The sequence below is a fragment of the Cygnus olor genome, chromosome 3 (assembly GCF_009769625.2).
Source record: "Cygnus olor isolate bCygOlo1 chromosome 3, bCygOlo1.pri.v2, whole genome shotgun sequence".
In the NCBI taxonomy this organism is placed as follows: domain Eukaryota; kingdom Metazoa; phylum Chordata; class Aves; order Anseriformes; family Anatidae; genus Cygnus; species Cygnus olor.
The window spans coordinates 16395679-16412800 of NC_049171.1; the positions used below are offsets into that span (position 1 = coordinate 16395679).

At 46.2% G+C, this 17122-nt stretch overlaps 1 protein-coding gene across 3 annotated transcripts in view; it reads left to right on the plus strand.

The window, feature by feature from the left end:
• The first annotated feature begins 357 nt into the window (after positions 1–357).
• The window catches only part of ADAM17 (ADAM metallopeptidase domain 17), a 34198-nt gene continuing 17433 nt past the window's right edge, over positions 358–17122 (plus strand). The window contains exons 1-4 of one of the 3 annotated variants that reach the window (XM_040551685.1): positions 358–583; positions 12146–12278; positions 13774–13907; positions 14862–14950. In XM_040551685.1, the coding sequence (XP_040407619.1) occupies positions 484–583; positions 12146–12278; positions 13774–13907; positions 14862–14950 (456 nt within the window). In that variant the 5' untranslated portion in view covers positions 358–483. Of the gene's footprint in view, positions 584–4913; positions 5058–10788; positions 10829–12145; positions 12279–13773; positions 13908–14861; positions 14951–17122 lie in introns of those variants that run through there. The other 2 variants (XM_040551686.1, XM_040551687.1) reach the window with 2 other exon arrangements.

A 17122-nucleotide genomic window follows, 5' to 3' on the forward strand; every position in this document is an offset into this window, starting at 1 on the left:
TTTCTTCATTTCTGCCAAGTACATCATCAGCATCTGAGAATAGAAAATCAGGCCAACATTAACTGGCATACCACAGCATAGCTATAACCCACACACCACTCTCGTGCACCTTTATTAACGCAGGTGCTGTTTGCAAATATGCAACCCACGGAACCATTGCGGTAGCGAGCACCACAAACAGCCCTCAGCAACACACAAAACTACGAAGGCCCTTCAGGTTCACCAAGGAGCGCTACTACTATCTCCTACGACTCCAAGCAGCAGGTATTAGATATTTGTGAGGGAACGGGCGTGCTCCCGCCTCCCTGCCCCTCTCCCCGCCCCGCCGCCTAAGATGGCGGCGCCGCCCGCCCCACAATGCTCCGCGCGGGCGGCCGCGCTTCCGGGTGCGGGCCCAGGATGGCGGCGGGGCCCGGCGCGGCGTGAGGGGGCCGCGAGGAAGGACGGGCAGGGCTGGATGCGAAGGGAGGGAGGCAGGGAGCCATGAGGCTCCGGCTGTGGCTGCTCCCTGCCCTGCTGCTGCTGCTGGGGGGGCCGGGCGAGCTGCAGGCGCTGGGGCGCCCGCCGCAGAGGCAGCGCTACGGTAAGGTGCGGGGCGGGACCGTGGGGGTCGGGGGGGGGAGGGAGAAGGGAAGGGGCTGTGGGGTGGGGGCTGCTGGGGGGCTGTAGCCTGGCGCTGCCGGGGGGCGGGGGGCGAGGCACGCTTGCTTCCAACGGGGGGTTGGTGGTGCCTGCAGAGCCACCTTTTGTGGGACCGTGTAAGCCTTGTCAGTCCCACCTCATCATGATTCCTTTCCCAACATGGAGTCATTAAGGCAGAAAAAGCTCTCCAAGATCACCAGGTCCAACCGTCCCCCTACCACCGACGTCGCCACTAAACCACCTCCCCAGGCACCATGTCCAACTTGTCCTTGAACACCCCCGGGGACGGTGACTCCACCGCCTCCCTGGGCAACCCGTCCCAATGCCTGACTGCTCTTTCTGAGAAGAAATGTCTCCTCATTTCTCTCTAGTCCTATCGCTAGTTATCTGTGAGAAGAGGCTGACCCCCAGCTCCCCACACCTTCCTTTCAGGGAGTTGCAGAGAGCAATAAGGTCTCCCGAGCCTCCTCTTCTCCAGACTAAACAACCCCAGTTCCCTCAGCCGCTGCTCGCAGGGCTTGTGTCCCAGGCTCTTCACCAGCTCCGTAGCCCTGCTCTGGACACATTCCAGGGCCTCGATGCCCTTCTTGTAGTGAGGGGCCCAAAACTGAACCTAGCGCTCGAGGTGTGGTCTCACCAGAGCAGAGTACAAGGGGACGATCACCTCCCTGGTTCTGCTGGCTGCACTATTCCATAGCTGAAGGTGTCACTGATGCGTGGTGGTTGGGACCTGTCAGCCTCTTTGAGGAGGTGATGACAGTGTTATCTTCACGCTGGTGGTCTGCTAAAGAATTTTCCTTGCAGGAGTCTCCATTATGCTAGAGCAGGATGATCACGTAAACTGCTCTTTGTAGCTCTGGTTTGAAGAGTCGCTGTTGCAGAGAGAGCCTGAAGCTATTGGAGCTGCATGTGACTTCCAGAAAGCTGAACGTAGGAAGACTATTTTACTTCTGTAACCTTAGTTTTGCACCTAAACATTTATTTTAAGTTGCAAACTTCTGTCTGATGAGCAAAAGTCTCTCTCTGAAATGAAATGGCAGATGAGTTTGAGAGGCAGCAGTTGCTCGTTACCCAGTCAGTTGGATGTCTCCAGGTGGTGCTGCCTACAGTGACTGCTTCAAGTCCCCTCTCTTTGTTTAACTCTCTTTGACAGATACTGTGTCAGTCATCCAGGCTGTACCTCTGTCCCACTCTCCCACACCTCAGGTTGACTTTTTGTTCTGTGCAGGTCACAGCGATTAGTCACTGCAGGAAGCAGGTAGGGGGGTAGGAAGCAGTGGATGTTCCAGGAAGCGTAACAGAAACACAACAAATACAGCATATCCCTTCAACTTCAAGCAGGTCTAGGGATTTCTTCAAGCAGAGCTCGTATCTTGAGCCATCAGATTTCATGCCTTCTAAAGGACCCATTTGCTATGAACTTGTGAGCTTTATCTGATGCCTTTTGTAGACGTGGCCTTCATACCACCATGTCTGGACTAAGAGCTTGCCAATGTTATTCCGTAATGCATGGAGGAGAAACTCCTTTCTTCCGTTTGTTTCTGAACATTGTCTATTTCTGTGGTTTCTGTTGCCAGCAATGGTGAATATGGAACACAACTATTCATTTCCTTCACGCTCTTCTTTCAAGTGGGAAAATCTCGGTCTGTGCAATAATTCTTAGTATGGGGAAAAAGTTCATGACTTAATTGGTCTTTGTTACCTTTGTGTATGCACCTTCTGTTTGTACTGGGTTTTTATTTATTTGAGATCTATGACTAGGACTGTAGGTAGTATTTGTGATACAAAGGTACTGTGGATTTGTAGCGATGAAGCATAGTGATGAATGCTTTTGGTTTTGTTTTCTTTCTGAGTAATTTTCTGGCCTCTCTTCTTGTTGAATAGTCACGCCAAGATATTTTTTTCTGAGTGGTGACAACCATGCTGAAATGCTTGTCACAAATACATGATTTTTTTTTCTCATGTGTTATTTCACACTTAACACCACCCTGATTTTCTTGAAGGATTTTGTTGTTCTCTCATTCAGTAAATTAAATCTATAGAAGCATTTTGTGAGGGAGCTTGTCTAAAATTTGTTAAAATCTGGGCATGTTTGATTAATAGCGTTACACTTATCCACGCATTTCGTCCCTTCAGAAAGCTACTAAATAGGCACTAATTCCATAAAGAGGTAGCATAGACTGTTCCCTAGTATCTTATTCAGCCGCAAGGTGAGTAATTCACAGTTTGCTGTTCTTATTACCAGTTTGTCAGGGAAGGTGGGCATATTAAGCCCCTACGTGGTACCTGGAATGGTTTTGGAAATTGGTGCTGCTCTTACACCTTTCAGTCCACCAGGAGCAAGACCAGTGGCACCGTACTTGCCTGCCAGGATTAGTAGTTGACCAGTTTCATCTTTTCGGTGCTTTATAACTCTTGGGTTAATACATACGTGTTCTGTTGACTTATCGGTAATTTTACTGGTTTGTTCTAAAGCCCCTTTTCTTGAGTCTTTAACTGGAGGCAGTTCTTTAGATTCATCATGTCACGACAAGCTTTTGGGGAACCTTAGTCTCCTCTGTGGTGAATGCAAAGGTGAATTACTCTTTTGGTACTGGCCTTTAGCATCTGTTCTTGGGGTCATCTTTGCAGCTTAGTTGTTTTACAGGCCCCTTGGAATATTTCTCTGGGTTGTTTCTTTTCATTATAATAAAAGCTACTGCCAGTATTAGCTTTATGTCTTTGACAAGCTGCTCTTTGAAATGTTTTCTCCTACTTTACTGTGTTTTTATGTTCATCTTTTGCTGGAGTTCTGTCTTCCTAATCTTATACACAGCTCAGTCTTCTAAAATATCTTCTAACGTATCTTCTGATTTGTTCTGTTTAATCGCAGAGGTTGAGTTTTCTGGACTGAAATAATTCAGATTTCTGACAAGCGGTCTCTTTAATGAAGTTTCAAGGATTGTCATTTTATAGTTAAGAACTTTCTCGCCTATGTCTTTGAAAGTTCATACTTTTTCAGCAAGGACAAAGGATAGGGAAAAACGGAATTTGACAAAGAATAGTGTAAGTAGATGAAAAGATGTTGGTCACTTCTCATTTTGGGGTGGTCCTGTGTGGACCCGGGAGTTGGACTCAATGATTCTCATGGGTCCCTTCCAACTCGTGGTATTCTGAGATCCTCTACTAGTCAATACAATGACTTATTATAGTTTTGCCTTTGAAAAATTAATGTCGCTTATCTTAAATTTTTCCCCTCTCAGTCGTCCTTTATCTCTGGAAATAACCTTTTATAACTATTAAATATTTATGCTGCTTGTTGGAGCTCAGACATCGGTATGATAACAGGGCTTAATGGACTTGGAAGGAACAGTGATGCAAGTACCCAGCTTCAGTGTTGCCAGATGCGTCTGTCTGAACTGCTCAAGTCTGTTTTACAGCAAGGTGGTGTTACTAGTGAGCTGCCACTACCCAGTGTGTGTCTGGGATTGCCCAGCATATGGTTTTACTATATATAAAAGTCTGCATTAATCTAACGTTACTTGTTTTAAATGAAATCTTTTAATCACAAGCTAGGCAGGGGACTGAAAGAAATACAGCTGTTACTATCTGGGGCAGGTAACAGTCTTTGAACCACTCACTTCTGCAATAAAGAAAAGACCAATAATAAAATCAGAGGCAGATAACTTCTGCTTGGATCATTTTTCTCTCCAGACTGCTGAAATACCAGACAGAACTGAAAATAAACTGCATCAGCTAAAGTAGCAGCCCATTAGAAATGGTTCAGTACAAACCTGCGTGATGTATCATGGACGAGGGACATCACGTATCATGGACATGATGTATCGTGGACGACAATTTACAAGTTGTTGAGTGAAAAAAACAAATGGCAGTGGGTGTTCATGAACCGACTGGGGAAGCTGAGTGATACAGAAGGTAGTGTAAAATCATTCACAGTCAGTTTTAAATTACACATCACTGTTAGTGCGACAAAACGCAGGAAGTCCTAAAAGCCTGGAATATAACCATCTGTAAGGGACTTAACGGGCTGCAAGTTTACCTCGGCGTCAAGAGTGTGCAGTGAGATAATTAGTGACAAAATCCTTATGTGGGATTAAACTTTGTCCTTCTGGACTGAAGTCTGTGCGCTAGAGACTACGGCAAGACTTAGGTAAGGGGCAAGTAACATAACTAACTTTGCTACCGTGGTCTGCCATGTCTGTTCCCGTTTCTTACCCTATTTTAATATCCTTCCAAGCAAGATAGCTATTTCGGATCGAGCCAGTTTAGCGGTTTGTCTCCCAAAGCTGAAGTTCGGGTGTATATCTCAGTGCACCACGTGGAGGAGAATCCGAGAGCACGAAGCCAAATAACAGGGTGTTGCAGCGTGTGATGCCAGCCCAGGATGCTGTGGGATTATTTCAGAATCGCAGCAGGTATTTTTAGGTGCAGTGGTTTCCACAGGCAGCACTACAGGCTAAGTAATAAAAATACTGGCTCCTGTTCACCTTGTCTCTAGCGCAAGCAGCAAATGCTTGATACAGACGTAGCCTGCCATACTGAATGTGAATTGTCAGGGTGATTTTTGTGCTGTGCACTGGCAGACGTTTCTGTAGGGGTATTTAATATTAGATTAGTTGTAAGGAAGAAATTCTTTACTCAGGGGGTGGTGAGGCACTGGCACAGGCTGCCCAGAGAAGCTGTGGGTGCCCCATCCCTGGGGGTGTTCAAGGCCAGGCTGGATGGGGCTTTGGGCAGCCTGGTCTGGTGGGAGGTGTCCCTGCCCATGGCAGGGGGTTGGAAAGATGTGATCTTTAAGGTCCCTTCCAACCCGAGCCATTCTATGAAAAAGTAAAATACTTCTTTGCATTCAACTTTTTTGTTTTGTTTTGTCTTTGTATGCTTGTTTTTTTCTCCCAGAGTAAAAAGTGACAACTTCAGTGGCTGATAGCAGCAGTGACTCATCTCAATTTCACCCTTCTACTACTTGGGAATTTTTTGTTTGTGCAAAAGCCCCAGCACGGCTTTCTGCTCTGAGGTTAGAAGGGCCGAGCAGGGGCACGCGGCCAGCCAGCTCAGCACAGAGTTCTCCCGACTGAGCTCTTAAAGCTACACCAGGATTTAATTATCCATCTAATAGTCGGTAGAGATTTATATCTGAGATAGAAGTTTATGTTTAACATCTGCTGTAAACAGGTTGATTTAATTATTTTTTTTTGTCCCACCAGATTTTTTTATAACCTGCAGGAGTTTGCCCCTCTCCCAGATTGATCAAGGGGCGTCCTTTCTTAAAGTAGCCTGGCTCTTGGGTAGCCTTTTATTACACATGGCAGAGAGCAGTGTGTCCTGCCGTGCATGGCATCCAAGCCATCCTTACAGGATTCGTGTGCAACTTGCTCATCCTTACAGGATTCGTGTGCAACTTGCTCATTTTGGGGATTTCCTGCAGTCCTTTCAACGCCGGTGGTTCTGATGGTCTTTCTGGTGACTGTCATCCTCGCAGATATATGTGACCATGCTGCCTGTCAGCCTGCAGCTTGTCCGCTTTTTAGCCCATATTTGTGTGATTCATGCCCTAATCTCCGTTCGCAATATCCTTCCTTGTCTTCCCGTGCTGCTCTTAATGTGCACTATTTGTCGTTGTTGTTTTTTCTCCTTGAAACTTGCATTTTTAACCTACGTTGCTCATGGACTGGGGGGTGAGAGGAGAAGGCAGGTCTGTTCTGCAGAGAGGTACCCATAGCAGCGACCTACTCAGTTTTGATCCACAGTGAAGGCAGCGTTGAACAAGTACGTGGCATCCCTTGCAATCCCTGATTTCATTTTTCATCTTTCAGATCGTTGCTGAAGCTGCCAAGCTCTGCCCCTCAGTACTAGCGATGGGCCTTGAATTTTGGAAGGCCCCATCTGAGCGAGTGCCAAGCCATATCCCAAAGGAGAAGAAATGCAGCCAGGCAGGGAGAAGCGGGTTGGTCTCACCAGGGTAGCCCAGACAGTAACTAGTCTCTGCCTAGAATCAGCTCCGCTCAAACTCTTTTTTTTTTGGGAAGCATCAGGATTTTGTGGCGTGGAGTGGCTAAGCTCAGTAGTGAGACAGTTTTGGGAGAGGCAGACAAATGATCTCTTTCCAGAGAAGGCTGCATCCTGTGACTTGGCTGTTCTTGTCTGCAGGATATATGAAAGCAGTGCGATTTTTTGGGGTGTTTTTTTTTGAGCATCACATCACGTGATGCTGTTCTGGTTTAAGATGGGACGGCTGTATTGCCCTTGTTTCACTTTGAGTGTGAGGACGTTAGTTCAGGGGGCTTCCTTATTTTTATAATGTCAATATTTGAGCGGTATATTGCCTTTTTTTTTTCTTCAAAAAGTACTCTCTGCTTTCACAGATAAGACAGATTGAGTTATTAAATCAAGCAGATCAAACAATAAATGCTGTTCCTCGCTGGTCCCCGGTTAAGATGTGCTCAGTGAAGGAGAACAACGTCAAGGTTGGCAGTGTTTGGGGTAACACGTAGAAGCCATCAGGGGTATTCAGCTGTATTCAGAATAACCAGAAACAGCGGTTTCATGATCTGTGTGGCTTCTGCTAAATAAAATTTGCACACTTACGGATCTATACCGTCAATATCAATATTTTACTGTAGGAAAAAGCTTTGAGGCAATATAAAGTGAGTAAGGTTGTCCCGAGATGAGCTGGAGGCGGGTCGTAGGTTGCTGGCTTTTCCATAGCATCCATCGCTGGGCCCTTCTGTGAGCGTCAGGCGTGTGAGGGAGTTTTAAACTGCAGGCAGAGCACACCGTGGGGTAGCTGGTGGCTGGTGAGCCTGCCACATGCCTGCCTTCCCTCCCAGCACCACGTCTGCGTAACCGTACCCCGAGGCTTTGTCTGCGCCGCGCCGGTGACTAACTGAAGGCAGGCACTTCGTTTTCTGATGTGGTTTAGCAAGTTCGCTGCAGCTGGGGTCGATTCAGAAACATGCCTTGTGAACCGTTCGGCGGTGCCCCTGTGGCTGGCCGGGTCTCACTAACAAGTTTGTCTAGAAATGTGTCTAAACAGAGCGTGAGCCTCTACCGTGCTGCGTTTGAGGAGCAGGCTGAGGCACGGCAAGCTCCTGCGCCGAACCTGCTTCTCACACACGTTCTCCCGCTCACGTACATGTCGCGAGCAGAACGGCAGGCACTGTGCTGGAAACAAGTGAAGGTGATTTCTCCAAAGCGTGGGGAACACGCATGGGATGAGGGTGCTTCAGTTCACTTTTGGTCTCTGGCAGTGGCTCCGTACCAGATGTACTGGAGGAAGATGTAGCAGTGCCTGTAATGGACGATTATGGAACAGCTTCCCCCAGCTGGATCTCCTCATCGTGTCCTCTTCATTAACAGTTCCCTGAAAGCAGGGTAAACTGCTAAGAGAAGGCAGCTGTAGACATTTAGGCATGACAGCATCACCTCCTGACAGATGAGGCTCGTGCTAAGCAGCCTCCTGCGCGGCCAGCAGTGACCCACTGTCACCACAAGCACGAGGGCAGCTCTTCCACCTGGGGTGGAGGCTTGTTTCAGCTCGGATGGTTCAGGTTGGAAAGGCTCCAGGCTGCGTTTTTTGGTCCGGATTAGACTGTGAGTTAGAGCTGAGGTGGCTCTGTTTGGTTACTGTGCTTTAATTCACATGCGTTTGGGTACAAAGAAGAATAGCACTGGATGGTTTAACGAAGAACGTGGAGCCCTTCGGCCATTCAGTCACTGCCCAGCTGAATCAGAAGAGTTATTTGTGAGCTGCTGACAAGCTTTTGAGTGCTTGATACCAGTTGGAAGTCAGTCAGGTGGCACAAAATATAGGCTCGAGCCCTTGTTTCAGGCTTGGAGGTACCACTGATGGAAGTCACACAGCAAAATCCTCCCTGAGTGTGCTTGCTGTGCTCGTTCCAGGGCTTATCTTCCCATCCCTCTGCCTTTCCACACCAGATTTATTTCTGGTTTTATTCCTTTTGGGATGGTTGGAGAAGCAATATCCATTAATCAGTCCTGCAGACTCCTCTGATACTCTTGTGGTCACTTTTAATTCCTGAAGGTAACACCTTAAAATACTGTTGGATCTTGCGTTTTAACCAGAGGTATTTTCTATCATCAGATAACTGTGAAGAGGATTTTTAGAATATTAATTGCGTCTTCTGCTTTAAAACTTCATGTTTCTCGAAAAGCTTAACCTTTGAATGAATAGTGCCATTCAGAAGAATGCTTCTGAAATGGCTGACTTGCCACACTTCCTTGCTGCTTTCGGGACAGTGGCCTGGGCATGAGATCATGGGAATTTACTGTTCTGCTTCTGAAAGCCAGGGTGGTTGGAGGAAGATGCCATTGGTATTTGAATTGGTAGCAGAACACTTGGAGAGAAACCTCCTCTTCTTTAACAAATACGCGGTGGCTTCCAGCTCCGCTAAGCTGTTGCCCAGCACATTCTTGAGCTCTTTGCTGGTGGAGGAGTCTGATGCAACGCGCATTGGCCCATAATTTCCTTAAAAGATACTTTCCTGTGTTAAATTGCAAAGCCTGGGGGTAGTGGACTTTTAGCCTTAAAATGAAGTGAAAGAAAAGGAGGGAAAAAACTGGTGACTTCAAGGTTACGAGCGGGGGAATCTGCTGTTGTGGATTTGTTCCTGAGGATTTGGGATTATCGTCTGTGTCACCGATGTTCTTTCCCAGTTTCTCTTACAAACCTGAGTGCTTTCAGTGGGTATTTTGGGGAGTTCTCCCCAGGAGAGAAGATACCATAAACTGAAGGCTGACTGTCACAAAATAATAATAAAAAATGAATAAGCATTGGGGTTATCAGGATGAAATTGAGGTGTCCTTCTCCAAAAAGAGAGGAATGCAGCAATCTAGGAGGGGACGGAAGGGAAGGAACCGCAGGAAAGTGGTTTGGGAAAACCTGAGTCAGCTCGGTGCTGTTGCAGTCCATAGGGAAGGACTCTTGGACCACGGTGAAGATAATGGAGAAGGAATGCCAGACAGATTATTACACTTGAATAAAAAGTACTCAGCTATGTGATTGCTGTGGCTGCCCTCCACGGACTGCCGTGCAGCTGGCCTCTGCACAGTTCTGCGTTTTGTTTGAAACGATGACACTTCATCTTTCATGTTTAATAAGCCATGAGCACGGATTCATTTTCACAGTACGAAAATTTAACAGAAAAACTTGGGTTCGAGCGTGTTACAAACAGATTGTTTCCACGTCTGTCTGATACCCAAATCAGTTCGCAGATTTGTGTCTAGCAGCAGCATGTCCTAGAAGCTAATTATATGTCGCAAGTAAAATGAAAAGCAAACAAATTTCGGAAGGGTACGAGGAAACGTTAACAAGTGCTTTCTTGTTTCGGTGTTACAGGAACTAGGAGTGTCCCCTGCTGCGTCTCTTGCCTTGAGAGAACTCTTACTCATCTTCATCAGCTCCCTAGCTCTTGTTCTTACCCCGTTTGCCGTCTCTCTGGAAGGCATTTCCCTTTCCAGGCGGGTATGTGTGTGTGCGCTGGGGCGGAGCGGGACTTCTGAAGTTCCCTTTGCCTAGCAAATAAAGAACCTGATTTCTTTAGCAGGCTTCTCAGGGCTGCTGCCACAAGACCGAGACGCAAGTCGTTCTGTCTGGCCGTAACGGCAGCTGCCTCTTGCTTTTTCGGCATGACTTTCCCCCGGTTTGGGGCTGTGCTTTGCGTACAGGGGTGGAAAGCAGCGCAAGTCGTCGTGTTTTGCAGCTGGGGTTGTGCCTCTCGGGCAGACCTTGAGCTTGGCGAGTCCCCGCGCAGCGGTGGGACCACGCCTCTCTTGCTTCATGGCCCACATACCTCAAATGTGTCGTGAGGCAGCGTTTGGCGTCCCGTGTATCAGCGTTGGCTCTAATTGAGGGGTCTGCTTTCGCTGGGCGTGTGGAAAGAATCTCACATTTAATTAAAAAGAGTTGAGGACTAGACAGTTTAATGAGGTTTGTTTGTAATTCATTCTCCCTGCCTGTCCCTACCCTCCTCCCAAGTGGATGTGGTTGAGAGAAGGTGCCATTCCATAAGCTATGGGATATAATGGGCTTTTTAAAGAAAACAGATACTTGCTTTTTCATTTTTTAAGGTATTTTCTCCCTGTAGTGAAGCAGCGAGCAGGCGATGAAGGCACCTGGCACGCAGCAGCGGGGCACGTAGGATGGAAAAACACGCCGCAGAGGAAGGTGGTGGAAACTTGCTTTTGCATATAATCCCAAAAGCTCCGTAATCGATTGCAGGTGCTCTCGACCTGCAAGGGTTGTAAACAGAAATCAGGAAATTGCAACCACGCTGCCCTTCCTGTGTTGCTAAACGGCAGGGGAGGGGCGGCTCGCTCTGGAGCAGCCTGGGAACTGCTGCCTTGTGGCTTCTGGGGCAAGAAAGCGCAGATGTCTCGCCTAGCTGTCAGCAGGCTGGTGGCTGGGGAGGATGTGCCTGTGCTGGTGTGGCCCAGTGCAGGGCTGAGAAGGGTGTGAGGAGCTTCTTTTTTTTGTTGTTCAGCTCCCCCCTTGCAGCGTACACGAGCATGCGTATGCTGATGGTTCGCTCTCCCCGCTGTCCTCCTCGTGAAATACGAAGCGAGATGCTTGCGCTGGCCAGGACTTCAGTGGTACTCCTGTTCCTAAAAGCTCCTTTGGGCTCTAGGTTCCTGCCAGCTTCGATATTCTCTGATTTGGGGTTAAGTGATGGTAATGAGTGTCAGGTTTTCAAAACTAAAAAGGAATTATTTCAGGGGTTGCACCGGTCTGGGTTTCAAGTTGACAGCCTTGGCGTGTTGCACACAAGCCAGTAAAACTCAGCTCGCTAGTTGTGACAGTCAGCAGCGGTGTTGCTGTCTTTAAAATGTAATAAAATGCATGAGGTTACGTGGCTGGGTGGTGTAAGTCAGTCTCTGAAGAGGTTTTCATGTTCTGAGGAGGGAAATCAGAGGAGTTTTCTATGATGGTAAGAAGCTGGGGAGCATGGAGATGCCTTGCATGAGGTGCCTGGCTGGTTATTTCTGATGAATTAAACTATGCAGCCATCCATTTTCTGGCCGCTGTTGGACAGAAAGGTAATAACCGCAGTCCTGACCTGCGGTGAACTTGGTAGGAGTTTCCTCGGTTAAATTATTTTAAATTATTGTGGGGAGCAGCAGGCAAAGTGGGAAAGCTGTTCATCCCAGAGCAATGGGAAACGTCCTCCCCGGCTTGGTTTCCAGGAGGCAGCCAGGGAGGGCGTGAGCTCTGCGCAGCCATAGCAGTAAAAATGACGGCTTAGTTGCTCTAAAAGTGCTGTAAGATGTGAAATAATTTTTGTTTCTCCATCTCTGATCGCGTCTTGTTTCATGCTGTGATTTCTACTTGACTGCACAAAATGCATCGTTACAGAAATGTACGGTGGTTTTCCTAAAATTAGAGCAAGCTGTGATCCTGCTACAGGAGGCTCGATATTGTCATTTTATGTGTGCATTTGTGAAAGAGCTTCTCAAAACTATAACACTTTCTCTGTTGTTTTTCCAGACACAGTTGAATCCATGCTCTCAGACTATGACATCCTTTCTCAGTCCAGCATCCAGCAACACTCGCTGAGGAAGAGAGACCTCCAGCCTGAGACACACGTAGAGAGGCTCTTGAGTTTTTCAGCCCTGCAAAGGTAATTAAATCATCAGCAATGAAGTAGCCTAATATTTTCCTTCGGTTCGTGATGAATGAGACAATTCCAAACTCAGACATAGTTACTGTGTTTTCTGCCATGACTGGCCAGTTCTTTTTAAGTTACTGAACTGCATGGCTGTGTGAGTGACTTCAGAGAGACTCGGAGGACACACAAAAATCTGTCAGGTTCCGTTGTATCGTTCTGTTTGTAGAAATGGCATTCATCTAAGACTTTTCTTGCTTTGTTCTTAGTGTTTTTTTTTTTGTTCTTGGGTCTTTCTCTTAGGTTTAGTTTTGTGTAGATTATTTCCACTTATTGGGATGGATTCCGCTTCTACCTCATCTTGGCAACGCTGTCATGTTTGACTGTCCTCTGGTTCTTGCAAATCTCTTGCCTTCAATTTGGGGAGGGTGTGTGTCATGTTGCCCGAGAGATATTCCTCCCACCCAGAGGTTTAATCCTGCTCCTACCGTGTGTAAATTCTGCATTTGATTAGAACTCTACCTCTTTAACAAGCTGGGAATTGTAAGCACTGGGGGAAAAGTATGGTAAAGAAAGTAGGCATGAAAGTTTTAGAGATGCTATTCAGTCTCATACAAGTCCCTTGCAGGTATCTGAGTGCTGAAACTGTGAATTTGAAATGGGGGAGGGAGGTGAGAAGAATATTTTGTGTTAACAAGTGTAGGTCGGTTTTGTTCCACTGACATCTTTTGTCTACTTTGTTCTCATGTGCCTTCCTCCAGCTGTCCCCTACAACTACAACTGTCGTGCAAGTTGTATTTATGGTTTTTTGTCTCTAAATGCTGGGGGTTAGTTTTTAAGTAGCAATTATAAAAGGTTAACAGGATCAGATGTTGTCTGGCTGTCCCTGTCTTGCCCTGCCTCGTGCACCCTGCCTTCATGGTGAGGTTCCACTGCACCAAATAGGTTGCAATACTGCCAGTGATGATTACGGAATAATTATAGAGGGACAAACCAAAAATCTTTGACCCACAGACCACGGAAGGCAAAAGCCAATGTGCATCCTTTCCTGAGTAGGTCTTCACTCCCCAATAACCAGTGTTTTTGGGACACGCACAAATCTACAGAGTTCAGATTTCTGCGTATGGGTTCTGACTATATTCTTTTAGAAAACAAGAGCTTTAAGATAATTTAACTTAAAACAGGTGAACAGATTCCCTGGTCTGATTTCCTTCAGGTCAGATACGTTAGCAGCGTCTGGTTTTGCTTAAATGCGTATCGAGAAGGTGCATCACGAGCAAACCACGACTCCTGTGGATTTTTTTAATTTAACATCTTTAACACTTTAAAAATCCTCTATAAAGTACTAACAATTTACAGTTATGAATTACAGAATACATGTTTTTGTAGTTTGCTTATCACAGTTAATGCTTTCTAACTTCTTTTGGACCTTCAGTAAAAAGGAAGCTGTTTCTGTTTCTCTTGTGTGTATAGTTTGCTTAAAAATAAATGGAAGTAAATTCTTTTACAGGCACTTTAAATTATACTTAACTGCAACTGCTGAACACTTTTCAGAAAAATTTCAAGCATTAATTGTGGATGGCGAAGGCAAGGAAAAGGAGTACCGTGTTCAATGGCAAGACTTTTTCACTGGACACGTCGTTGGTTAGTATGGACTAGGCTGTGTGTCAGTGCTGAGAATGCACAGCTGGGCTCTTGGCCAAAGCAAATGGTATATTGCATTCATTTTCATCAAATATGGTTAGGATGAATAAGTAGAGTTTATTCTTATTCTCATGCCAGTCCGTTTTTTCTGGTGGTGTTTTTTTGACGGTGTTTTTTTGTTGTTGCTTTGTTTTTTTTTTTGTTTTTAAGCTATTGCACCAAGCTCCTAAGATTGGGCTCTTCTATTTAGTTTGGCAGAGTGTGAAGATAAATTTGCCCACGCAGCAGCTTGTGATTTTATTTTTAATTTTTGAAGATGATAATGGTGCTTTTAATTCCATCTGGAATTTGGGGGTTTAAATTCTTCTTGTCGCAGAATGCAAAACCCAGGTAGTGGCGATGCAGTGTTGCCCAGATTGTTATATTAAAGTACTTTAATGGGATTCTTTGGAGGTTATGATGGGATAAATCAGATTCTTTTCTGGAAAGAAGGGGTGTCTTGTTCCACTTTAGTCTACCATTAATACTTCCGCTAAGTTGTTTTGATTTTTGTCACCCTTGTGATGTGGTAAAAGTCTCTTCCACTAGAATGCAGGCTGACGCTGTGAAATTGCTGTCTGATAGTGGTGGGATCCAAGCTGCTTGTGTTGGCAGAAATATTTTGTCTTTTTGTTAATCCTCAGAGCCATCACAATGCTACCTGAAAATTATCAGTTAAATCCAAGACTTAATGCTTATGACCACTGGGAGGTTAAGGTTGAAGAGAGAGTGCTGGTTCCCTTTTTTTATTTTTTAAACTGCTCAGTATAGTGTTCTCCAGAGACTGAGGAGGTTAATTTGGCTTGAAATATATATAAAAAAAAAAAATTCCAAACCAAAACCAACAACCAAAAATTGGTGTCTTTGTAGGAATGCATGCAAATGGAGCTGATTTATTTTTTTTAATCTTTAAAGGGGAGCATAATTCCAAGGTTGTGGCACATATTGGGGATGAAGACTTTACAGTAAGGATCAATACCGATGGAGAAGAATACAATATTGAGGTATGCCTTACTGTTGAAAGCAGTATTCAGACAATCAGCTCTTTCTCCTGTGGGTGTTTCTAGCTAGTCACAGTGACACCTCTGTAGCTCAATATAGGCTTGGTGGGTGGTGTTTGTTTTGTGGTGAATAGGGAGGTGGCAGAAAAATGTGAAACCAATTTGACTTTGTGCTGAATTTTATTAGTGAGTGCCATCCTGTGACATTTGCATATTTTAGATATAGCTGGAAGGAGATAGGTCTTTTAGAAGCAGGAATGGATAACATTAGTAATTAGTGGTGATCCTGTTCTTTAGAATAATAAACAATGCAGCCTTTGGAGCAGAGTTGAGGTTTGAGCTTTCCAAAATTTTGACTTTGTTAGGTCTTGGATTTTTTCCCATTCTTTGAGCTTTGTTTAAAAAAATGTGTTTTTTTTTCCTGCCCCCTTATTTCTTTTTTTCCCCATTTTCATTGTGTTATTTTAAACTATTGGTTTAAAAAAGAATTCGATAAATAAATTAAAGACTATCCTAATGACTTGTTCAGAGCAGTTTATTCCCAGACACAAGCTGTATTAGAATGGCTCAATAACAGTAATTATGGCTAAGTGTTATATGGGTATTGCAATCCTCTCCAAACCAGAAGACGTTCAGAATTATAGGTAAGCCTGAGAAACCCAGTTCTACTCGTATAAAAATGTGACTGGAATACCCAAACCACTCTACTTGTGCTTTGCATTGAGAGCTTGTAGAAGCTGCTTGTGATTGAAAGCAGTTTTAGTGTTTGTGGTCCAAGAATAACGTAAGCATGTCTCAGTTTCCAGTACAGCTCCTTACTCTGCCATGGCTGCTCCTTACAGCTATGTCTGAACAGCTAAATAAAGGTAGGCAGCGGCGTTGAGGCCACAGCGTGCCCATGCTGCCTGGCTGTTAGCGTCCCTGGGCGTGGTGGGTTTTGCCCAGCTGGGCAGCTGAGCTCCACCACAGCTACTCTCTCACTCCTCCTCAAAGGGGAAGGGGGAGAAAATACGATGGAAAGGGCTCCAGGGTTGAGATAAGGGCAGGGAGATCACTCAACAATTACGGTGACAGTCAAAAAAGAGTCTGCGTAGGGAGATTAATATAATTAGTTGCCAATTACTAACAAGCTAGGGAAGTGAGTAACAAAGAAAACAAGCTGAAAACACCTTCCCCTCATCCACCTTCTTCCACCTCCTCCCCCCAAGCAGCGCAGGGGAACAGGGAATAGGGGCTGCGGTCAGTCCCTGACACTTCATCTCCGCGGCTCCTTCACGGTCACTCTCTGCCCCTGGTGCACGTGGGGTCCCTCCCACGGGATGCCGTCCTTCCCAAACTGAGCCTGCGGGGGCTGCCCACAGGCAGCAGCTCTTCAAGAACTGCTCCCGCACGGCTCCCTACAACGGGGTCCATCCCCCAGGAGCAAACTGCTCCAGCACGGGTCCCCCACGGGTGGCAGCTCCCCCCAGACCTCCTGCTCCTGCGTGGGCTCCTCTCCGCTGGCCTTTATCTAACATGGGGCAGCTGCTGGATTCTTCTCACAGAAGCCACCCCTGCAGCCCCCTGCTAACAAAACACATAAACCCAACACACAGGGTCAGCTTTGGCCCCTAACCAACCTGAGATCGTGCCTATGTGTGGTCAGTCAGTAGGTGCCAGAGACCGTTCCCAACAGGTGGACAAAGATGCACCATTGTTGCCTTCCTTTACTTCATGGCCCTCACTGTTTGGAAAAGCTGGGCCTTCGTATAAATCCTTACTGCCATCCTGCCTTACCCTAGGGTATGGGGCATTTGCCCTCAGTTTTATACCACAGACGTGTATGGCTGCTGGCCTGGCACAGCCTGTGTGTTTCAGGACCTTCTTGCTGTGAACTGAAAGTCATGGTTAACTATCACAAAGAAATAGTTGTCTGGAGTTCAGAGGGCACCGCCTAAAGCCCAGGGGAGACCGAGAGTCAAGTAGTCTGCAGGGGAGTCTTGGAGTCTGGGTTGCTTGGCCTTCCCCAAAGAACTGCCTCTGGGTGGGCTGTGGTTGATGCTGGTGCTGTAGATGTTACTTAGAGATAATAATAGGGATGTGGCACTAGAAACAAACGATGTTCAGTACGCAACTGCTATCCAATTAGCTGCTTATATTGGGATTTTGAGGTTTTCTTTGATTTTTTGAGAAATT